This window comes from Stegodyphus dumicola, chromosome 11, assembly GCF_044657685.1.
Source record: "Stegodyphus dumicola isolate Sdum_Otavi_A_Nest chromosome 11, ASM4465768v1".
NCBI lineage: Eukaryota > Metazoa > Arthropoda > Arachnida > Araneae > Eresidae > Stegodyphus > Stegodyphus dumicola.
This window is the reverse complement of record NC_140778.1, coordinates 157,327,447-157,352,681: the sequence shown is the minus strand read 5'-3', so window position 1 is coordinate 157,352,681 and position 25,235 is coordinate 157,327,447. Positions and strand designations below refer to the sequence as shown.

At 33.3% G+C, this 25,235-nt stretch overlaps 1 protein-coding gene across 1 annotated transcript in view; it reads right to left on the bottom strand.

Annotated features, from left to right (window-relative positions):
• The window catches only part of LOC118200633 (uncharacterized), a 59,806-nt gene extending 35,811 nt beyond the window's left edge, over positions 1–23,995 (bottom strand). The window contains exons 1-5 of the mRNA XM_035372597.2: positions 23,880–23,995; positions 12,436–12,738; positions 7,104–7,221; positions 5,561–5,634; positions 3,281–3,399 (exon numbers count right to left, since the gene is read on the bottom strand). Of these exons, the coding sequence (XP_035228488.1) occupies positions 3,281–3,399; positions 5,561–5,634; positions 7,104–7,221; positions 12,436–12,713 (589 nt within the window). The 5' untranslated portion in view covers positions 12,714–12,738; positions 23,880–23,995. The remainder of the gene's footprint in view (positions 1–3,280; positions 3,400–5,560; positions 5,635–7,103; positions 7,222–12,435; positions 12,739–23,879) is intronic.
• Between the last annotated feature and the right edge of the window lie 1,240 nt (positions 23,996–25,235).

The following is a 25,235-nucleotide window of genomic DNA, read 5'->3' as shown; positions in this document are numbered from 1 at the left end:
AATTCATCTCTTCCTACAGGTTCCAGATTTTTCTATCTTACGTAACATTTTAATGCAAATACCTCTTGTCCAATCAAATTAATTGTAAACCAAAACTTTGAATTGAAACTTTTCCGACTCCCAGCTTTCTTCCTCTGAAGTTCTATTATACTTTTCCCTTTTCGCATAAGCTCTGCTGCTGGCAAGACGCTATTCATCCATGCTGCTGCTGCTTACTTGCTGAAGATAACGTCGTACTTCAAAATGCAACTTTCTGTATTCAAATATAATTAGGAAACATCTTGTCGGAAAAAAAAAGGATTATTTGGGATACGTAAAAAAAATAACGATTGCGATATTTCAAGATAAGTTGTGCTAAATTGCGCCATCATGCTTTCCATTCTACCACCTTCAGCCACTACGGTCTTCTCAGTCATCTATGCAGCAGAGTTGCCAACTCACCCGATTTAGGCGGTAGACTCCCGATTTTCAACCACTCTCCCGCCAACCCGATTTACAATATATTTCTTCTTATTCTTAAAATTTCTCACGATTTTTATGGAACTTGGCTTAATACTTCGTTATATCGGGGGGAAAAAGTGATTTTGTACGTCTGAAAGCAATTGAATTTTATCTAGATTATATCTAAAACAAAACCTTGCGAATCAGATGAGAATTTCTGCTTTGTGAGTGAGAGCATACGTATCCAGAAAAGTTGTTCTCCAATGGGCATCGAGCTCCACTGCGTGTCATCTGGCATATATCGGCCAATGAGCATAAAGCAAGCTCAAAGCTGTTAGTTGTATGTTCTTTAGTTATTTCGTTCATCTTGTCCTGAGTTGTGTGAGTACACGTGACTTCGGGAAATAGTTTTAGAAATTATCATCTTTTGTTATGTCTGCGAGAAAGGTGAAATACTCGTGTATGTTTCAAAAATTGTACACAGTTGACTTTCCTTCCATTATTTCCTCAAGGAAATGTAATAAATTTGCGATGTGTACCGTCTGTCGTTGCGATTTTTCGATTTCGCATAGTGGAAGGGCGGATGTTCTCAAACATGTGCGTACACAAAAACACAAAGACAACATGAGTTGTTTTGAAAAAAACGAAAAATTAAATTTTTCTTCGGAGTTATTATTGCACAATGTCTGTTCTCTGCCTTTTTACTGGCGCACCACCTGCCACTGAATGCATCGGATCACGCTGCAGCTTTATTTAGAAAAATGTTTCCCGATAGTGAAATTGCTAAGAAATACTCAAGTGCAAGTCCAAAACAGATGCAATTGTTAAAGAAATGGGTTTGAAAAATAAATCTTTAGTTATTGATTGCATTAAAACAGCTCCATCCTGACTCTTTACGAATGGAAGCAATAATACCGATTCAAAACTGTATCCATTTGTTGTTTCTTTTTTTAAATCCAGAGTCTTCAGAAATTGAGTGAAGTTTACTTTCTGTCCCCACTTTAGAAGGACATTCGACAGGCTTTAATATAGCACAGCTAATTATTAAAACTTTAAAAGGAAATGCAGTCCCTCTGGATAATTTGCTTAGCACTTGGTGCCTATAATGCACCAGTAATAATAGGCTTGAAGACTGTTGTTGGAGGCATCTTAAGAAAGGAAAATTCAAATTTGCAGATTATGAGGTGCACCTGTCACCTTTTAAATTTAGCAGCTGAAAAAGGATCAGCTTCTTTACCAATAAATGTGGATAAACACATTGTTGATATTTATTATTATCTTGAAAGGAGTTCTAAAAGGAAGGAAAAATTGAAACAGTTCCAACAACTGCATAACTAATATTAGTGATGACGCATTAGAAAAACTTTTATTAGCGAAAGCAGGCCTACGTGGCAATTGCTATGAACAAAATTATGAAGTTTCTTTCTTAACAAAAGCAAAATCTGCCACTGTTCATAACATTTGTACGAAAACTGATTAAAGTGTCTTTTTTTTTTCCTTAAACGATGCAAGTAATAAAAATGTTTTTTATGTGTAAAGTATTTTTGTGTTGCTTGCATTTAAGAATTAGTAACTATTTAAAGTTAATTCGTTATTAAAAACTATATTTTATGATTTAAAAAATATTTTTAACATTGTGAAAAATCTCCTGATTTCTTAAAAAAGTCTCCTGATTTTTGAGTGTCATAGGTTGGCAAGTATGATTTGCAGTATCGAAAGCTATTAGAAATTCCAGTGTCGGTCATCTACGCATTTTAAAATCATTACATATATGTAAGATAAAAATGTATGAATCAGAATTATAATATAACTATAAACATTAAGTCTTCCTGGTTTAATCCTAGTATCCGGTGCACACGGGATTTGATTAATTTTGGCGACTTTATGATGAGCAGTAAAAACGGGACATATACGATGAGTAGTTAACGGGTCATTCAAAGAAAATATGTAGTTAAACATAGTATATACTATGTATATAATATATGTTCTATGTGTGTATATACATATACTATGTGTGTATAATATATATATAGACGTTCTTTGGATCATTTTTGGTGTTGGCGATAATTTTCAAAGTCGCGCCAAGGCTGCACCGTATACTAGGATTTTACCTCCTCTCTATTCTAAAATCGTAATAACTTATCTGCATTGCGTCATTAAAATTAATCGTGCGATCTTACGTAACCGTTAATACCAGATGCCTCTTGACAACCAATCACCGAATTGTAAACCAAAACTTTTCTCTTCGCGTGCTTCCATCTTTCATAACTACGCACTTCAGCTTTTGCTCTCTACTTTGTTAAGATGTAATTTCGCTGCCTTGCTTTCTATCTCAGCAATATAAAAAATGTAAATCCTCTGTGGAAAGGCACGACTAGAGTGCCAAGTGATTGTGGCCACAAATATCAATTGGAAATAAAAATGGAAGTAAAACTGCCTCGACTGCCAAGTTCTTTAAATACTACGCAATCAAAATTCTTCAATATGGATCTAATCACGCATCTACAGTGTTCCGTCTTTTCCTGTGCTTTTATTATGACATATATATATACTTGTACATATATATATACAGACCTACATACTACCTTCACCACAATAACAATAAAATAATTTAAAGATAAAAGACAAATATTTAAAAAATTATATTTGTAGGTTCTCGACTTCGAAATCTAATCACCTTATTAATGCATAAATAGAGATATGAACCTTTTTTCCTCCAATGCATGAATAAAGGCATAAATAATCAGTATAAGTTTCTTAAGAATATTCAATAAATTCCTAAATTTTCTAACATATCAAACAATTTAATAAACAGTGAGTGAAAAAATATAAAATTTACCGTAAACCACTGGATCCAAGTCCATTGTGTCTTCCGGATGCACATTATATCCGAAACAGGTCAAAATTTCCCGAGTATTTGGATCTTCGAAGTAATATGGTCCGGATTCGTGTTCTGGTCTAAGAAAACAATATAATTCTTGAATGAAGAATTAAAAATTTTTTTAAATAATGTGAATTGAAGGAAATCTCCCAAATTCTGTGTAGATAGTGACTCTTTTGATAAAAGTGCGGAAATAAAATTGAAACTAAAACGGCAAACATTGCAGCTGTAATAATTAATTCAAATTTCAAGCTTGATTACGTATGCAACATTTCGTACAATAAATTAATACTGGAGGCAAAACAAGAAGTGAAAATTTCTTAGATTGTATGTTGTATGAAAATTAATGAAACTAGATTTCATTCAGAATAGAATTAAAGTGTTTTCTGAGGAAACTTGTGAAAAGCGTTTAGATATATCGCAAAATTTATGAATACCTTATGTGTCGTTTCAAATCTTATCTTAAGGGAAAAAAAAGATATTAAGCAATCTAAACTTTGTAAAATTAACAGAATGTTTTTGTAGGTACATTAAATAGTAAAAGTACTTTCCTTTCCAATAAAATTTAAACTAGCTAATTGATAAATCTATTTTTATGCTGTTTTGGGACATATTCTTAGTTATGCTTGTTTTGGGACATAATTTATAGCCTGAATTTACAAATCGAAATATTTATGACTGTCATAAATAATGTCTGTCTATTTCTATTACCAACATGACAGTTTAGCCAGCCGGTATAGGGGCTAGTGACTGATGGGCTAAGGTTCGAACATCGGAGACGACATGGATGTTTGTAAGCGTATAGTGTCTGTGCGGAAGGAAGCTCTCAAAATTCAAGGCGAGTCGAAAGTCTTCTTGAAACACTGATGGTAGGGGAAAAAGAGTGGAAGATATTCTAACAGCCCCACGGGATGTTCTTCCTCAAAATTGGGGCGGAAGCTTAACAGTTAGCAAGGCCCGGGGTACCTAGTATATACCTGTGAAAATGTACATTTGACGGCCCTGCTTCAGTCTGTACTACAATTGTGTCATTATTCGATATTCTTTAACTTTATGTTCTTAATATTATTCCTGTACCTTTTTAAACAGCTGGAAGAGTTATTTATTGTTTTCATTAAGCGGATTTGTTTTTCTGCTGAAATAAAAAATATTGATATATGAGAGAAATGTTTATTGCAGCCTTGTGCCCAAATAATATGGTGAAATAATTTCACTTAAATTATTATTTAATAATTATGTGCACATGATTTCATGAGACATTAATTTACAGTGAACTAAAATTAGATTTCCTAGGAGATTAATTCTCCAACTAGTAAGTAATTGTAACTATTTGGCTATAGTCCTTTAGACCTCAAACTTATAAAGTAGTTTATTGGTTAGTTAAAGTTAAGCAGGAAAGTTATTTTAAAATTCATAATTTTTGTAATTGTAAATCTGAAATTTTCTTGACTTATTGAAACTTTAGTGGAAACATTTTGGAGTATTAGACAACATTCTGAAATTTCCAGATTCCAATATTTTTCTTAAATTTAATTTCAGGCCGAAAAATGAAATTAAATATTATTTTACTATTTTTATTTTACTATTATAGTATTTGCTTTTTATATTCATGTTATAAATTAATTTTTTTTCATTTAACTGACTTTAAGTTTCCTCTATATATTTTTTATAAAAGACAAAATGATCCAAATAGAGGTATGTATATAGGTTACAATCATGTGCGTAAAGAAATTTAAAAATATTCATAAAAAGGCGTAAGTTTCAATTTTTTTACTTTGCGCAACATTGAATGGTTTCATTTTTAAAAGAAGAATAAAATAGCAATAACAATAAGAGCGCAATAAATGTTTAATGCAAAAAAAGTAAATTTTAATACTTTTCTTAAATTTCAATTCACTACAAAGTTTATAAAAATTTATTACATTAATCTAAAATTATTGATAAAGTACTGTTACCCTCGCCTGCTATCAACTACTCGAAAATTATCATAAATAAAAAGAATTTATTTCCTCTAATCATAGCAGCATATTTTCCTTTCATTTTTTCAAATAATTTCAACTAGTTTCTTGGTCACTATTGGCCGAATTTAGAGTTGCTATTAAAATGCGGTTGTTTAATTCTTAACTTCTTTACATTACACTTCGATATACGCATCGTTAATTTCACTATATATACAAAAATTTCAAAGCATCAAATTTACAAGCATTAGTTGCGTTAATATTTGTTTCTTACTGTTACCTCTCTGTATCAAAAGGAGACGGATAACCATATTTCATCACTTCCTCATAGGTATAGTTGTTCTGTTTAGGCATCTAAAATATTGAAAAATATTAAGAAACGTTGATGTAGTATAATGATTAAAAAATAACTCAATATTTTCACTTTGAAGTATAAAATTCTAATAAAAACAAATCGCCTCAAGTGAACCATTGAGAACTGACAATAAAGGTCATTGTGTCAGTTATTCGTTATATGTAATATTATTCTGGTATCAGCAAGAAGTGGTTTATTTATATGTTGTTCTAAAAAAGCTTTAAATAAATAAAGAAGTAATTTATGGTGATGATTTATAGCCTAAAATTGAGTGCTTTGTAGCTTAATTGCAGAGAATCTATTAAAATGGGGCAAAAAAAGAACCTTATGCGGGTGTTTGCTTCCAATGAAACTTGTCGATTTCGAGGATGGTAAAATACTGAAGATAAAATCTTCCTTCTTTAGGAATTTAAATTGTTTGAAAAAGACCGACCTCTGTCTGACAGCCATCGCAATTCACTTGAGTTTTATTCAGAGTCTAGGGCAGTCTAAATTTGCTTTGCAGCCTAAGTTTAAATTTTACTGTCGCGTGCTTCGCTTTTAGTTCACCAAATGGTAGTAAAACATGTAGGACTTAGCTGAAAAGGATGCCAAAGAACAGTCATTGGAACACCCTTTCTTATCTTTAACTCCTTGCTTAGGAAACAATGAATATGAATACGAATACAGAAACCATTTACACCTCATGTGTGTAATAAATATTATGTGTGGAACACCCTTTCTTATCTTTAACTCATGTGTGGATTATCTTTAACTTATTTTTTACTCATACTGTTTTTTACTCATACTTTTCATACTGTTTCCAGAACAATCCAGTCTGAGTTATAATAAAAAATTAACCAAGAAGATGAAACTCGCTAAAGCGCACTACTTGTAAAGTTGTTTACTAGCTGGAACTGTGCCTTTGCTGGGTAATTATTCGCAGCTGAAGTGGAAAAGTCGAACTATAGTTCCGAGAAAGGAACGGAAGGCGGTGAATTGAAGGTAATTTAAAATAAAATACAAAATAGTTTTATCAAAAGAAGTACTTCGACAGAGTTACTTGGTTTTCAATAATGATGCGCCAAAATTAATCAATGAAAAATAATCCTGAAAAATACGTATTTTCAATTGTCCAGTCTCCTTAATGCAGGAGTAAAAGGCGTCATGCAGAAAAGAGCCACAGAAAATAAGGATTAAAGTACTAAAAGGGCAGGCCACTTTTTAATGTTTTACTTCGCTTTATTCTTCTTCCCAAGAGACTAAGTAAATAAAACCGCTAAATGCACGGAATTTTCTCTAGCTTTTAATGTTGCAAGCAGAACAATTGATGGACTGGATGCTTTTTAAGAATTTTCCTATATACTGCACAATTAAATTACGAAAATTGCCACATGAGCTCTCTCTCTTAAGGTATATAGCTCTTACACAATATACTTTTCTGCTTGATTATGGAATATCTTTCACAGAAATCTTAAAGCATTCTTACCAAGAAATAATCATTTTCTTGACATCTATAGAACGACTTCGATTGGCAAAATTCCTTCAGATTATCTGGAGTCTCACAATCTTCGGGACGCTCATAACAAAATTCTCCGCGTCTAACTCTGCAGAAATAAAAAACAAATTAAATTGTCTTAAAGGTTATAAAATCTTAAATTTATTAAATAAACTTGAAAAAAAGTCTCCATGAAGTTTTCAGTTTTCATATTCTGGAAAAATAGAATGTATTGGATTTTGAAGAGTACATTTGTTGCTAATTTTAAACGATCCATTCAAATAAACGATTAAACAAGCGATCCATTGAAATAAATACCTATCTAAATCTTCCATAATTAAACGTTTCTTTATTAAATAAATGCACAAATCTTCGGCTGATATTAAATGGAAATCAATAATGTCATAACAAGTTTTTCCCTTCCAAATGACTCGTTTATTTTTAACAATTCATTTAAATATAGTATTTTATATCTAGCCATTTAATGTCTGAAGGAATTAAATTAGTAATCCTATTGTAAGCGCTTAAAATTGTTTTAGGTGTTTACAGGTTTGGTTTGGTTCATGTATTACGGCAAAGCCTCGAGGACTTTCTGTTAAAGGGAACAGAGGTCTCCGTGGAGAACTTTCTGTGGGAAACTGGCTCGTATACACGTTACATGGAGGTAGGAAAGGGAGGAGGGGCCATTCCGCGCTAGAAGTGAAGCACTGCTTTGAAGCTTGGGTCACCAGACGGGGTGTTCTTTGTTTACATTCAGAAGCTCGCTTGACAGTATTTCGACACACGACAGTTCCATAGAAATTGAAAAAGGGACACTCTCGCATGAAAGAAACATTCATAGTGTGATGGATAATAGCAATTTGTATAGTTTAGTGACATTTACGCAAAAATCACATCTTGGTTATTTTTCGATAACTAACAACAGCGATTTTGATTATGAATTTGTTTTATAAAATTCTAAGCTGTTGCACTACAAAAATATAGATTTTAAGAAAATTGCTAAAAGAGATCTGCCAAAATTTATTTTCTAGAAGATTTGAAAAGTTTGAAACTTGATGGCTAAATGTAAATATAAAATTATGTATTTTAAAATATTTATAATTAGGCACATAGGTCAGATTAAGTTTTTATTAAATAGAGTAACGCATGCAAGGGCTATCTGCCTAAAGAGAGAGATGCCATCGTGGAGGAATTTTGAAGAAAAACTGACCTTTGAGTGGGTATTAAAAATAATACTTATAATTTTCATTCAAATTATATTCATATATATTTTTTATGTAAAACTTTCGGGTGTATGCTAAATTAGTGTAAATTACTTTACACGAAAAATATAGTGAATGCACAGAAATTAAAGATTTGCACATGCCGGAAATGATAAATAGGAAATATGTATGGGTATTTATGCATGTGCTTGCAAAACGCATGTATCTGCCTTTGACAAAATACTTAAATATTCATTAAATTATTTATAAATGTATTTGAAATGAAGAATTTATTCACCTATAAACAACTGTGAAAGTACTGTGAAGAAATCTAATGATTAAATTTATCTAATTTATAATAATTATAAATGTTATCTAAATATATAATAACCTTAATATTGAATTGTAAACATAAATTGAAATCCTGTTGACAAATACGTTATAAAACTATTTAAGCAAGAATTGTTCGTATTGGAAAGCAATCTGTTAAAAGGTATTGTAAAGCAAATGCTATGAGATGCGCACTTAAGAACGTAATAAAGAGTTTTGGAATATGTATTGTTGAAATGAAGGGTAAAAAAAAAAATCTGATAAGTATAATTAAAAGAATTGTTCCCTTTACATTTTATAATAACTCAGTTACAAGTTTTAAATAATACTTAAAAAAAAAAAAACTTATTTTATTCCTTTTCAGAAATGTTCAGAGAAAGTCAAATACTATTTAATTCCTAATAATTCTCTAATTTAAAATGATCCGAATAGAGCATTAATTATAAATTGACTTACATTTTTCGATTTAAAAGAAGCCAAAAAATCATGTCATATTTAAGAAAGTATTTTAGGAAGAAGCTCTATAAATAGAAAAGAAATAATGCATAATTTTAATATTAATAATACAATAAACTTTGATCTTAATTTTTGTACCTTAACCGAATAAAATCGAATTACCTTAATTTTTTTTTCTAATGTAATTAACGAAAACTTGTGAAAATATTTCATTCAAATTAAACCATTCTGAGAAAACTGTCCTGTGAAAAGTATAGCATTTAATTCCGTTCAGAATGAAATGTTGTTTAAAAATATGTTGTTTTCACATACTTAGGACTCTGAAGTGTTGTAGAAAAAGAAAATATATACATTTATATGTATATTTGCGACGTAATTACAAAATATTTACACCCGAACGCGTCAAATCCCATAGAACTCAATGGTAAATGACCCAATGTTTTGGTCACCACGTAGGGATCGCCGGTGCTTCAGAGCAGGGTACGGAGAAACTTGTTTAGGGCGACTCCATCTTACTTCCTACCTCCATGACACGTTACACATGGGGAAACCACGAAACGCTTATGCAAGCCACTTCGTTTTCTTTGATGTGCCGGAAACCCGGGAGAGTTGGCAGCTATGACCAACATCAGTCAAATACTAGTGGGCTTCAAATATTTCACAACATTTACACACATTGATTGTTGTAACGCTGATGTAATACTCTCTATTATCCTTACAATTAAATTTTTTCCCAATCTTATTTTCAAAAGGCCCACCAGCGGCCGAGCGGTAAAGTCGCTGAACACTGGTAGTTCGGTCCGAGGTTCGAATCCCGCGAACGGGCTGGCTGCATGGGTGTTTTCGTGGTTTTCCCCATGTGTAACGTGTATACGAGCCAGTTTCCCTTAGAAAGTCCTCCACGAAAGGCATCCCTCCCCTTAGGCAGATAGCCCTAGTGTGCTTTGCCATAATTAAATACACACACACTTATTTTCAAAAATCAAGAATCAATCCAATTTAATTCTAATCAAGAATTTCTTTTACAGCCAAATTTTCTGTACTAATAATTTGATGAATTAAATTAGAACTATTTAATGTAAGAATTATAACAAAAAGCAGATATAATGTGAAATGATTCTCCCTTAATTTTAGAAATTTTTAAGAACTTCAATCTGTGAAAAGTTCCAGTTATACTCAGGACATTTTTATGATCACTAAGTTAAAATTAAACTCCAAATTCTAACCCGAATTCAGACGCTTCAGTGAATTCTCTCAAATAGAGAAAACAGGGCTATTGAGAAAGAAATATTTTGGAATTTAGGAGAAAACATAATATGAAAGCTGACAGAAAAAATTGATTTAATGGGGGAACAAATGAGAACAGTTTAAGTATTTTAAGCAACACAATTTACAAATTGCTTTAGCGTATTTCGAATAGTCTACTAAAAGTTTCTAGGGATTTATATTTATTTTAAATAACCAATTTTAGTTAATTTGCTATTCTTTAAGCTTTCATTCCCCTAATTGTCAGCGCCAGAATATTTAAATTTGGTAGCGTGCGTGAAGGAATGCAAATTCTACGTTGAAGAAAGACTTTAAACACCGAAAGTCAATAGTAAAGAGGAAGAGTTAGTTTACTGCCTTCACCTCTGCTGCTTTCAGCGTTTGCTCCCAGACTTATTGCTGGTTCGCGTGGCTTAATTGCATTTGCTTGCTGTCACTAGTTTCCAACAGGGGTTTAAGAAACGGGATTTAGCTGAGCCCTGTAGCGTAGTTCTATTACTTGTATTTATCTTCAAATTTTTAGTTTCATTACCTGATTTCAATTACAGCCCAAGAAGAGTTGTTAGTGTCGAGTTGACGCATTGTAAATTTTAACGAGTTAATAAAGAGTACTTTTAACCCTTCTCCTGTGCAGTTACTACTATTTCAATTTCCACATAAAAGTGAATCTAGTGGACTCTACAAGCTGAAGCTTGAGAATATCAATCATAAGCTTATACAAAGGCAAACAAACTGAATTCACAAAAACTTTTACACAGCAAATGAAATTCTAACAGTATAATTATTCCACATTTTTCGTTATCGGAAGCTGAAAATAGCCAAACATTTCTCTCAATGAATATGAGATTTGATAAAATTAGGTGTATTACGGACGATATAGTAAACAAAAAACAGAGAAATGCGTAGAAAACTTAAAACTTATGAATGAATATGAGTTAGACATTCGATAAACAAATGTTAGTAATATATACAGTCAAAAGTCGTTAATCCGGACTCGTCGACACTTCGGCGATTCCGGATTATCGATTTTTCCGGATTATAGATCATCAGTTTAAATCGCGTAAGATGGCATGCAGAAATTATAAAATTAAAAATATGAAACCTTAATTTATGAAATAAAGAACAATTATGATGTAAATGGTATCAAAATTTACAAAAAAAAAAAAGCTTAATATTTATTTGTTTACTTTATTAAACATTTCTTTCAATGTAAGTTGTTTAAGTTGCTTCGTTTTATGTGATAATATTTTCTCTTTAATTCTATAAACAGACATAATTTTTTGTTCAGTTACAAAGTTCCGCTGTTCAAGTCCCGTTAATTGCTGTGCCGAGAATACCGACTAACTTGTCAAGCGAAATTTTTTCGTTTTCACTAACCTCTTTGTCACATTCTTCATGTCTTTATCCATTTTTTGCAGCAATTCCACTTTTTGTTTGATGGACATCGAAACATACTTTCGTTTTGTACGATCCTTTGGGAGCTCCAGAATCGGAAATTCTATTTGACATAATCGAAAGTTCAAGTTTACTTTTATAGTATTGCTCTTACAGTCTGCAAAAAATAATAAGCCGGATCCAATTCGAAAATTAAGGAACAACGCAATCATCAACATTAACTGAAATAGATAATTAGATAATTTTAGCTTATACCGTCCGTTATACATAAAACGCGCACGCGAAAACGTATTCTGCGCTTGTGCATACTCAAATGCGCAGTCGTAAGAGGTCTTACGCGCACGCGTAAACGCCTATGCGCATGTGTCAACGCGGCGCATGCGCAGAACGTTTTTAGCTTTGAGGTCCGGATTATAGATCATTCCGAATTATGGGTGTCCGAATTAACGACTTTTGACTGTTTATGCAATTTTGTTACAAAATCGAAACAAAATTTCAGAAGATTCCAGCCAGAAAGAAAATTAGCAGTATATAACTAATAACACTATTAATTAAACTATAACAAAAAATTTTATAAAACTGTAATCTTAAGCGTAAATGAAGCATGATATGTTAAATACGCTACTGTAATTCTTAAAAATGCTAAAGCTAGAAAACGGAATTAGTGAACTTACGGATCACCGTTACAAACAGTAAGAGCTGGCCAGATGAAATCACTAGGTTCCGTTACTGCGAAGTCTATTCTAGTTGGATAAGAATAATAAATTTTGCTAAATTCATAAACTTGAATTGAAAACCCTATTAAGCAAGCAAGTAAAACAGTATGCTTAAATAACTGAACTTTCCAATTAGTAATTTCCAAATTCTTTTCAATCACGGATAAAATGCCTTTCCTGCTGCTACTCTTTGACATGGTTGTTTCTGTATCAAAATTCATGCTTCTTTCATCCATTTTCACTAGTTTGTTACGGGTGATTCTGAAACGATAAAACTTATTGCTTTAACTGATAGTATAAAACAGTATGAACAAATTACTTCAGAAAAAGGCTATAAAACAGCATAGAATTCTTACAGGATATTTTCTTTACATAAATGACAACTTTTACAATTTAGATCTCAAACTTATTTAACTTAACAGAAATATTTTATCAGCATGGGTTTATAAGGTATTTCTCCCGCCTTCTTAGCATGCCTTCGTAGTGTAGTGTTCTGCATGCTGGGCGCATATTCCAGAAGTCCGTGGTTCGATTCCCAGCGAAGGCGTTGCTCATTTTTCCTCACTCCTGCTTCGAAATAACCTAATGACTCTACACTGGCGCCCTAACTAAAAGGGTGGTGGATGATGATTCTCCACACCCAGGATTTTGTGATTGGGTTACCTAAAAACCCCAGTCGTCCTTTAAAAGGGGAGTATATAAGGTGTTTCTCCCATCTTTTCAGCATGCCTTCGTAGTGTCATGGTCTGCACGCTGGTCGCGTATTCCAGAGATACGTGGTTCGATTCCCGGCGAAGGCGTTGCTAATTTTTCATCTCTCCTGCTTCGAAAAAAACCTAATGTCTCTAGAAGTTTAATGAAAGAGGTCACTGTGTTTTCGGATTACGAGGAAAGCCAAAGTCCTGATCATCGGCAGACTAACATACTATCGCTACTAACCTAGCAATTGACAGTCAATAAAAAATACCCATTTGAATGCTAGGCAATTGGTCTCATAACTATCCGTTTGAATGCTAGGCAACTGATCTCAAAATTATGCGTTTGAATGCTAGGTAGTTGGTCTCCTAACTGCAAACTTAAAATCGTTTTGTTTCTTAGCTAACGAAACCTAGAATGAAGCGCAGGAGTTAAAACTACCTGTAAGCAACTGAAATTCCTTATATAGGAAAAGGTTTTGGTTGAGTACGTACCAGTTCGTAACAGATTGAATGCACACAGAATTGATGAGAACTGGATAAAATTTATTTTCCCAATGAAACATTGCACACTTCAGGTAGATTCCACAAAAATACTCTTACACCTTCCCTACTACCACAAAGTGCAATAAATAATTACACTTCAAACTGTTAAGAACGTTAAACATATTGCAATGCAAAGCGCATCTAAAATGCAAAGCTCTTGCGGATATCTTAGTATTTCGAATTCAGCTCTGTACTGACATCAACTGCTGAGAATTTGGTGCTCTGTTTAATCTTATAGTTTTCTCTCGGCACCGAGAAATGTCTGGTATTTTCCACGTCTCAAAATTACAGGAAGACATATGAAGGCCGACTACGATTACAGCTACATATAGGATCAGTTACAAAGTACCATTACCTACAGGGACCGGATCAAAGTACCGCCAATGGTAGTAACGTTTGGTGCCATTTGGCGATTTCTCGCCAGTTTAGATAAATCAAAGTAAAGTATTCGAACTAAAAGAGACTTGCTCCTGTATTTTTACTTTTCCGGCAGAGCTTCTTCAGATTTTCGTGTTATTTTATAATAAAAAAAAGTACCACAGTTGCATATATAACTTCACTAAAATTGTTTACATAAGTACCAAATTTGTAACATTACGTAAGTTAAATAGTTTTTGTATTTTTTCCAAAATCGTTTGTTCATGTCTTTGGACATGCCTGACTTCGATATTATATCGGATTGGCAAGAAAGTAATTTCGGTTTTTAGAGTGAAACAAGCTCGAATTTTTCTATATAAAAAATAAGCTTCTGCAAATACCATCCATTCAGTTCGATGTCCATTTACCATTTTCTTGGTAACTTCATAATTTCGCGTTAACAGAACTTCTGGTCTGTAGAAGCAAAAACCTCAACCAAGTGGGATTTGAGGCTATCATTATTACTGGAATTTTTTTTGCGAATTCAGAAGTTTTGTAAACTTAAATGTATGATAAACCCATGGTACACGGTCGAGGAATATGGAGAATGCGATATTACTTCCCAGCCAAGCTCCAATAATTTCGTAAGTGTTGTTAAAGATGGGTGAGGACTGGCGTTGTCGTGATGGAACATGATTCCTTTCCGATTTACCAATTCTGGCCATTTATTTCTCTTTGATTGCTTCCTCCGGTTTCATAAGCTGTTAGCAGTAAATGTATGAGTTGATCGTTTGCTTACTTGGAAGCAGATCAAAATACACAACACTTTTGTATTCCCACCAAACTGACAGTATGATATTTTTCTGATGCAATTCAGCTCTTGATGTAGTTTGTGCCGATTCATCATAATCTTTTTCGATTAACGTTATTGTAGATGATCCATTTTTCCTCACCAATGATAATAGTTTCAAATAAGGGTCGACTGCATCACGTATGAAATGCGTATTTTGATTATTGATTCGCTGTGTTAAGTACATTTCCTCCAATTCATGCGGAACCCAAATATCGAACTTCTTAGAGAGTCCATGACATCTTATATCATTTTCAGTTATTATGTGTGATACAGTTAAACTTTTCGCAATGCCTGGCATAGTTATATGAAGATTCGATTCAATTATGGCTTCAGGTTTTGTCATCATCAACTTCAGAATGTCGCCCAGAACGTTGGACATATACAAGTGAATTTTTAAACTAATTGTGACACATGCGTTCTGTTAAGCAATCAACACCATAAACTTCACATGTCTCTTTGTGAGTCTCAGCCGCTTTATGGAAATGAAAAAGCAAACTGTCAAATACGTTTACTTTTGCTCCCCATGTTTAAACCTACCCTAAATTAAGAGCTGAAAACAAAAATATACAGAATTTGTTTCTATAGCAACCTAAATGTGTCGTCTACCAAATGGCAAAAAAAAAAAAAAAAAAAAAAAAAATATATATAATAATAAAATGAACATTCATTTGTGCAAACCGAAATTATTTTCTTGCCAGTCCAATATGTCCATTATACGACTTTTTTATACTTCTGTTCAAAGAACATGTAAAAGCAAGAAACATCACCGAGATATCGCCTATCAAACAAATGTACGTTGAAAACCAAAATATTATAATTACCTTCCTAATATGGTGTTAAAACAGCTGCATCCTGCCACTACATGAATTCTGTAGGTCCTTGGTTGTGTCCGGAGGAAAGGCGCACCAGATTGCAAACAGAGGTTCAGATATGCTGACATAAAAGTGTGTGTGTGTATTTAATTATGGCAAAGCACACTAGGGCTATCTGCCTAAGAGGAGGGATGCCTTTCGTGGAGGACTTTCTAAGGGAAACTGGCTCGTATACACGTTACACATGGGGAAAACCACGAAAACACCCATGCAGCCAGCCCGTTCGCGGGATTCGAACCTCGGACCGAACTACCAGTGTTCAGCGACTTTACCGCTCGGCCGCTGGTGGGCACGCTGACATAGAAGGCATAAACGTCTAACGCCTGTGCATTTACTATCAATTTCAACATTCCTCTTTTGCATTCCAATGACAGCTCGCAAGCACTAGACAAGAAACGCCCTTTTTGATGTACTCGCTCCAAGCTTTAGGGCCAATGCAATCGGCTTTCATCAGAATTATTTCAATCAACAGCCTTTCTCATTACACGTACATGTAACCAACAAAATCTTACCTCAGTGTCCTCGATAGCAATTAAATATCATTTCTATTTTTTCCTCTTCGTGGATGACTGTCTCGTATACGCTTAACACATGGGGAAAAACTACGAAAACGCCCATGCAGTCAGCCCGTTCTTCAGAAATATAACCCAGATCCGAACTATCACTGTTAAGCGACTTTACCGCTCGGCCGCTTATGGGCGGCAGCTTTTTAAATTTAATATTTAGAAACATTTTTTAAATATGAATTTAATCCTACGTAATTAGAAAACGAAACATTCTTCAAGATAAAACACAGCTTGAGATTAAAGCCGGTAAACAACTTCTTTGTTAGGTCAAAAAGGAAAATTTTCTACTTGCATCTTGCTTGCTGACGAAGCTTTCGTATTTTTTCCCCCTTTTATTCAAAGGAGGCGTCTTCGAGAATTTAATCGTGACGTAAAAGAGACATATAAACAAAATCTGGACATTACCTAAATCATACATTGCGAGGAACATCTCCTAAATCCTCATACAGGATTGGTTTTTTTTAGAATAGAACAAAACATGCGATCCTTATTTTCATAAGACGAAAGATTTTTCGTAGAAAATTTTCTTAGGAAAACGTGATTCTATTTGCCTTAGGCATGGACAAAACAGCAGAATTCTAGATGCGGTGCTGGTAATGAATTTTTTGGCACATAATCTGAAAGTTAGGATGTAGCAATATAGTGCACTAGAAGATATAACATATTGTCGCCACAAGGAAGGAAGAAGTAAGATTTCGTAAGATATACTTGTGATCATAACGCTTACTTTACCGAATGTCATAATCCAGCTGATCGATGGTGAAAATCATCTTATAATTATTTTCTACCAGTTTAGTTATTTTAAATCTAACAATAACCCTATTGAGATTATTTTTCTTTGCTAGGAATCAGAGACGATATGCTTCCAGCACCTACTCAAACAATTTCCACGACGAAAAATCTTGATAGAAAAATTAGTAGATTTTGGATTGGATCCAACTCTTGCTTTCCTGAATGACTTGCCACTCAGACCACTTTCGCCTTCGGGCGCGGTGCTCATGCACAGAGGTGTAGCTAGGGTTTTCAGCGCCCAGGGACAACTGAAGATTTCGCGCTCCCTAATGCTTGGCCAAGGATGGAAAACATTTAATTTTAAAATGTCGTAACATCAGTTTGGCGCCCCTTGGATTCTGCGCCCGGGGACATATGCCCCCCTTGCCCCCTCTAGCTACGCCCCTGACCTTTGATATTTTTAAAATTTACGAAAGGCCATAGGCACACTAGAGATATTAGTAAAAACTCTCAGTAGTTGACACTAAAAATGAAACTGAAGATTCAAGATTCATTCTTTGCATATTTCATAGAGGATGACTATTACAATAGGCTTTTCACTACCCACACCATCAATATGTTGAATTTACACTCCTAATCACCTTACCTCTTGTTTTGGATAAAACGAAGCCCATACTGCAGAAGATCCGAACTTTCCCCTTGCTTTGCCTAAATGTCCTTTCTTGGCCAGCTTCCAAACAGACCGATAGATGGCGCCACAGATACGAGCAGCTAACCCTAAATTCCATTTCTGCGCCTACTTACGGAATCACCATAGATGGCAGCACGCAAAAACGAGATCACCTCGGGCGGCTTCTGTGGACTTTACTTTCTACTCCCTCGCCAGTTTTCAATGGACTTACTTGAGATATTTTTCTTCTTATTCCTCCCTCTCCCTGCTTCCTCCATGAGATTCATCCAGGAAGCTTTCAACACCATGCCCATTGTGGATTTCCTTCAGGTTTACAGGGAAATACTGCGAATGCAGTAGAACCCCTGTGTAAATACCTTTGTATCAACGTATCTTTGCATAAAAATGACAAAAGCAATCCGTGAAAGATAAAGTTAATTTAGCCTGGTTGATAGATTTTTAACATTTGTATAAAATTATCTGCCTCCATATTCAGATCTAGCCTTTATTTCATCAGGTACAGGTAATTGAGAATAGAATGTTATAATGCACTCCGTACTTATTCATCAGTTCATTAAAATATTATTAATGAAAATCGAATCAATTTTTTTCCTTAAATCGTTGATTTTCCTTTATTTTATACTTATATAAAATTGCAAACTTCTGTTTTTTTACTTCCTTGTAAGAAGCATTGTAATCCAAAAAAATGTCCGGTACCATATTTCAATTGAAATATCCATTTTGACCATTCCCGAATCTATCTGGAGGACGTTTTCGCATGACGCCTGTGCATATGTACTATCTCTTATAAATCAAAAACGGTTAGAAACAGAATGGTGAAATTTTGTATTCGGGACTACTATGACATCTGGTTGTACACCTCCCTATTGAAATCATCAGTACCAAACGTACACATACATACCTACTCCCTTATCCTGCTTTAAAGTGTTTACCTGGCCTTTATTTTCGCAAGCGTTGGTTGTAGTCTTATTTTCCACTTACAGAAGTATTTTAAATGGCGAAAATATTCATGTTTTGGCAATGCTATTTTAAAAGGAAATTTAATTTTAGACAAATAGCGAAATCTAAGTTTCCCAGTTCCTATCCTTTGATTAGGGAAACCTTTATACTCGTTAAGAAAAAAAAATTATAAGAAGTTTCACTTCCGTGCGGCAAAAATTAATCGGGATATTTAATTTCAAAATTTGCAATTTTTGATGTCATTTTCAACTTGCTTGAGGCATCTTTTGATGAAGTTAGAAAATAAGCTTAAATGAAATACAGCAAAATATCTGTATAATTTAATAGGCCGTACAATGAAGTCATGAGTATCCACATAAGATTTCGTTTTAATTCAAAATTTTTAAAAATGAAAGTGAGTATAAAACTGTTCTTCAATATTATTGCCTCACATAAATTTTAATTTATTTCATTAATTCTTAGAACTATTTGACGTTTCGTACATAGTGGCTTATAAAGCATTTTCTCCCTCCTTCCAGCATGCCTTCGTGGTGTACCGGTACCACGCTCAGCGCGCATTCCAGAGATCCAAGTTCGAGTCCCGGCGATAGCAATGCACATTTTTCCAGTCTCCTGCTTCAAAATAACCTAATGACGCCCATAATGGCGTCATTGTCCATAAGTAAATGGACCATAATTCGTCATTACCAGGATTTGGCGACTGTGTCCCCTAATCCCCAGTCGCCCTTTAAAAGGGGGAGTATATAAGGTATTTTCTCTCTCCTTCCAGCATGTCTTGTGGTGTAACGGTAGCACACTCGGCGCGTAATCTAGAGGTTCAGGTTGGTTCGAGTCTCGTGGAGGATATTGCACATTGTTCCCGTCTCCTGCTTCAAAATAACCTAATGACTCGAAAAACTGAAGGAAAGTTTTATATATATTTTTTTTTTAATTCGAATGAATAATCCGAGAGTGCACCCTTTTAATCTATTACTAGCACAGTTTTGCCGAATAAAAGTGACGGTATCTCGTCTTCCGGAAGATTAGGTAAATTACGAAATCTAACTCTGCCACAAAGCGATATACAAGAAAATTGCTAATATTGTGATTTCTACTATTATTGGGATTAAATTGAAAATATACCATATCTTATAGCATTTAGGAAACTTGACTTTTCTCATAAAATACCGAAGCCCTCCGATGGCTAAATTTAAGACTAACAATAAAGTAAGCCAAGTCTGAATAAGAAAAACGGAAAATCAATCATTTATATACTCCAATGAAGTATTACTTTTTCATTTCCTTGTAATTTAACAGTGATTGCGTGCATGTAATATAAACAAGTTATTGAAAAATCGTATTATTCCACAATACGTTCTGTCAGTTATAATTACCACTGGAGAAGATTTCTCTGAAAGTGAAGTTAAACCAAACCCAGTGGCGCAACAGCCTAAGTGGGCCATGATCGGCAGTACCCCGATATCTGCTCTCCTTATCGTGGGCCCCGGCTGCGTAAGCATATGCCCCGAACAAGTAGTCAGCTTGTTGGAGGAACCCCGGTGCTTGGTCCCCACGCGAACGCATTTTATACATCTACTCAAGATATTAACTCAAGTCAACCTTGCTGAGTCAACTTTGCACAGCCCGGGGATCGAACCCCGAGCCTGTGGCGCTGCTGTGCCACCGAGCCTCTATCTGAAGGTGAACAAACTAACAAAAATGGAAAAAAGGAAATTTTGAATAAAATACAAAAGAATATTTAAATAAATAAAAAGAAAATGAGAAAAAAAAGGGGTAAGGAAAACTATAAAAACAATCTTTCATTCCATTACAAACTAATTTTTCCATACTTAAGCGGCGATAAAAAAAGTCTCCAAGACCTTCCCTTCTGACTCAGCCTTAAAAAGTCTTTTTAATTCGAACTTTGATAAATAACAACGATCTTACATTATTATGAAAAATAAAAACAATCTTGCATTCCATAACAAACTAATTGTTCCATACTTAGGTGGCGATAGAAAAGTCTCCAAGACCTTCCCTTCTGACTCTGCCTTAAAATGTTTGAAGCCTTTTTAATTTGAACTGTGAAAAATAAAAACGATCTTGCATTATTATGAAAAATAAAAACAATCTTTCATTCCATTACAAACTAATTGTTCCATACTTAGGTGGCGATAAAAAAGTCTTCAAGACCTTTCCTTCTGACACTGCCTTAAAATGTTTGAAGCCTTTTTAATTTGAACTATGAAAAATAAAAACGATCTTACATTATTATGAAAAATGAAAACAATCTTGCATTCCATTACAAACTAATTGTTCCATACATAGGTGGCGATAAAAAAGTATTCAAGACCTTTCCTTCTGACACTGCCTTAAAATGTTTGAAGCCTTTTTAATTTGAACTATGAAAAAAAAACACGATCTTGAATTATTATGAAAAATGAAAACAATCTTGCATTCCATTACAAACTAATTGTTCCATATTTAGGTGGCGATAGAAAAGTCTCCAAGACCTGACTCTGCCTTAAAATGTTTGAAGCCTTTTTAATTTGAACTATGAAAAATAAAAACGATCTTACATTATTATGAAAAATGAAAACAATCTTGCATTCCATTACAAACTAATTGTTCCATACTTAGGTGGCGATAAAAAAGTCTTCAAGACCTTTCCTTCTGACACTGCCTTAAAATGTTTGAAGCCTTTTTAATTTGAACTATGAAAAATAAAAACGATCTTACATTATTATGAAAAATGAAAACAATCTTGCATTCCATTACAAACTAGTTGTTCCATACTTAGGTGGCGATAAAAAAGTCTTCAAGCCCTTTCCTTCTGACACTGCCTTAAAATGTTTGAAGTCTTTCTAATTTGAACTATGAAAAAAAAACACGATCTTGAATTATTATGAAAAATGAAAACAATCTTGCATTCCATTACAAACTAATTGTTCCATATTTAGGTGGCGATAGAAAAGTCTCCAAGACCTGACTCCGCCTTAAAATGTTTGAAGCCTTTTTAATTTGAACTATGAAAAATAAAAACGATCTTACATTATTATGAAAAATGAAAACAATCTTGCATTCCATTACAAACTAATTGTTCCATACTTAGGTGGCGATAAAAAAGTCTTCAAGACCTTTCCTTCTGACACTGCCTTAAAATGTTTGAAGCCTTTTTAATTTGAACTATGAAAAATAAAAACGATCTTACATTATTATGAAAAATGAAAACAATCTTGCATTCCATTACAAACTAATTGTTACATACTTAGGTGGCGATAAAAAAGTCTTCAAGACCTTTCCTTCTGACACTGCCTTAAAATGTTTGAAGCCTTTTTAATTTGAACTATGAAAAATAAAAACGATCTTACATTATTATGAAAAATGAAAACAATCTTGCATTCCATTACAAACTAATTGTTCCATACTTAGGTGGCGATAACAAAGTCTTCAAGACCTTACTCTGCCTTAAAATGTTTGAAGCCTTTTTAATTTGAACTATGAAAAATAAAAACGATCTTACATTATTATGAAAAATGAAAACAATCTTGCATTCCATTACAAACTAATTGTTCCATACTTAGGTGGCGATAAAAAAGTCTTCAAGACCTTTCCTTCTGACACTGCCTTAAAATGTTTGAAGCCTTTTTAATTTGAACTATGAAAAATAAAAACGATCTTACATTATTATGAAAAATGAAAACAATCTTGCATTCCATTACAAACTAATTGTTCCATACTTAGGTGGCGATAAAAAAGTCTTCAAGACCTTTCCTTCTGACACTGCCTTAAAATGTTTGAAGTCTTTCTAATTTCAACTATGAAAAAAAAACACGATCTTGAATTATTATGAAAAATGAAAACAATCTTGCATTCCATTACAAACTAATTGTTCCATATTTAGGTGGCGATAGAAAAGTCTCCAAGACCTGACTCTGCCTTAAAATGTTTGAAGCCTTTTTAATTTGAACTATGAAAAATAAAAACGATCTTACATTATTATGAAAAATGAAAACAATCTTGCATTCCATTACAAACTAATTGTTCCATACTTAGGTGGCGATAAAAAAGTCTTCAAGACCTTTCCTTCTGACACTGCCTTAAAATGTTTGAAGCCTTTTTAATTTGAACTGTGAAAAATAAAAACGATCTTGCATTATTATGAAAAATAAAAACAATCTTTCATTCCATTACAAACTAATTGTTCCATACTTAGGTGGCGATAAAAAAGTCTTCAAGACCTTTCCTTCTGACACTGCCTTAAAATGTTTGAAGCCTTTTTAATTTGAACTATGAAAAATAAAAACGATCTTACATTATTATGAAAAATGAAAACAATCTTGCATTCCATTACAAACTAATTGTTCCATACTTAGGTGGCGATAAAAAAGTCTTCAAGACCTTTCCTTCTGACACTGCCTTAAAATGTTTGAAGTCTTTCTAATTTGAACTATGAAAAAAAAACACGATCTTGAATTATTATGAAAAATGAAAACAATCTTGCATTCCATTACAAACTAATTGTTCCATATTTAGGTGGCGATAGAAAAGTCTCCAACACCTGACTCTGCCTTAAAATGTTTGAAGCCTTTTTAATTTGAACTATGAAAAATAAAAACGATCTTACATTATTATGAAAAATGAAAACAATCTTGCATTCCATTACAAACTAATTGTTCCATATTTAGGTGGCGATAGAAAAGTCTCCAAGACCTTTCCTTCTGACATTGCCTTAAAATGTTTGAAGCCTTTTTAATTTGAACTATGAAAAATAAAAACGATCTTACATTATTATGAAAAATGAAAACAATCTTGCATTCCATTACAAACTAATTGTTCCATACTTAGGTGGCGATAAAAAAGTCTTCAAGACCTTTCCTTCTGACACTGCCTTAAAATGTTTGAAGTCTTTCTAATTTGAACTATGAAAAATAAAAACGATCTTGTATTATTATGAATAGTAAAAATAATCTTGCATTACATTGCAAACTAATTTTTGCCATTACGAAAGCAGAGTCTCCGAGATCTGCTGTTCTGAATCCTGCCTTAGAATGTTTGAAACTATTTTTGTTAAATTTTTAAAAAGTAAATGACCAAAGCAGATCTTTTAAATAAAATAGGTTAGGCATAGAGAAAAGGTTTGGCCCATACCTATAAGTTGGATTGCAGGAACTTCCTCGGTAACAGTAGGCGATGCTTATGAAAGCTGATAATGCTGATGTCTGTGACAGGTAGTAAAATGAAAACCATAGTTAACTAACCCTAACAATACTAACGTCATTTAACTGCAATATTTTCACAGAAAAAAGTACTGTCTTTTTTTATTTCCATTTCCATTATGTTAATTAAAAACCAAAGACTCGACAGAGGGCAAGCCTTTATACTCTAATGCTTATTTCTATTTAATTTTCCTGGCGTGATGTAGCATGAATTTTTTACATTAAATGCGAAAAAGTTGTTACTTGTTTGCTTCTCATTATTTTTGCAGTTCCGCAGCTATATTGTTTCCAGAACAACGGTATATGCACTAGTTTAATACAATTGAGATGTACTAGTTTAAATACAATTGAGATGAATAGAATTTTACAAATTTACATAGCGTGACATCTAGTCTCTTCTCTACATATAATAAAAGAAAGAGTCTGTCTGTGTGTGTGCGTGTCTTTCGTTCACGCTGCGCGTAAGCTAATAGACCCACGGCTACGAAATTTGGTACATAGGTGCATCTAGACAAGAGCTAGTGCACCTCCAAGCGGTTTTTTTTTTTTTTTTTTTTTTTTTTTTTCGAAATTAAAATTAGAATTTTTTTTATTTTATGTTTTGTGACGAAATCGCGTCATTTTCAGACATAATAGGCTATAGGAAAGCGAGATTTTACTCTACACACTCCATTTTCACATCATCATGAAACGTAGGCACTTAGCTATTTTGCGAACTTAAAATAAATTTCGTGTTTCAATAAATCGATTAAATACGAATTTATTTAACAAAGGGAGCTTAACACCTTTTCAAGGGGATTTTTTCTAAAAATGTTTGTTTTAAAAATGTACAGTTTATTTTTCTTTGATTTTTGGACGCGTTAAACTTTCATCCTTGCGACTGCTTTTACAAAAAGAATTTTGGAAAAATGATAATAGTTTATATTTTTTTTTTAATTTTTAAATGAAGCTTCCGAGTACACTTCTCACATCTCACATCTTTAAAAATGTGATTTTGGCAACAATTTTCCTTTCTTATTGTTGTTGATAGATTTTTGATGAAATCGCATCATTTTAAATAGTTTCATTCTTTTAGAAATATGGGTTTGGCAACAATTTTTCATCGTATTTCTTATGTCACTTTTTTAAGAGATTGGCATATTTCATTGTTATTTTTTTATATATATAATACATTTTTATTGATTTTTTTTATAAAGTTGTTCTGCAGAGTAAAATTCTACGCGGAATTTTATGATTTTTCAGTTGCTTTCATGCTATTTTTTGCTTATTTCACTGTTTGTAAGATAGT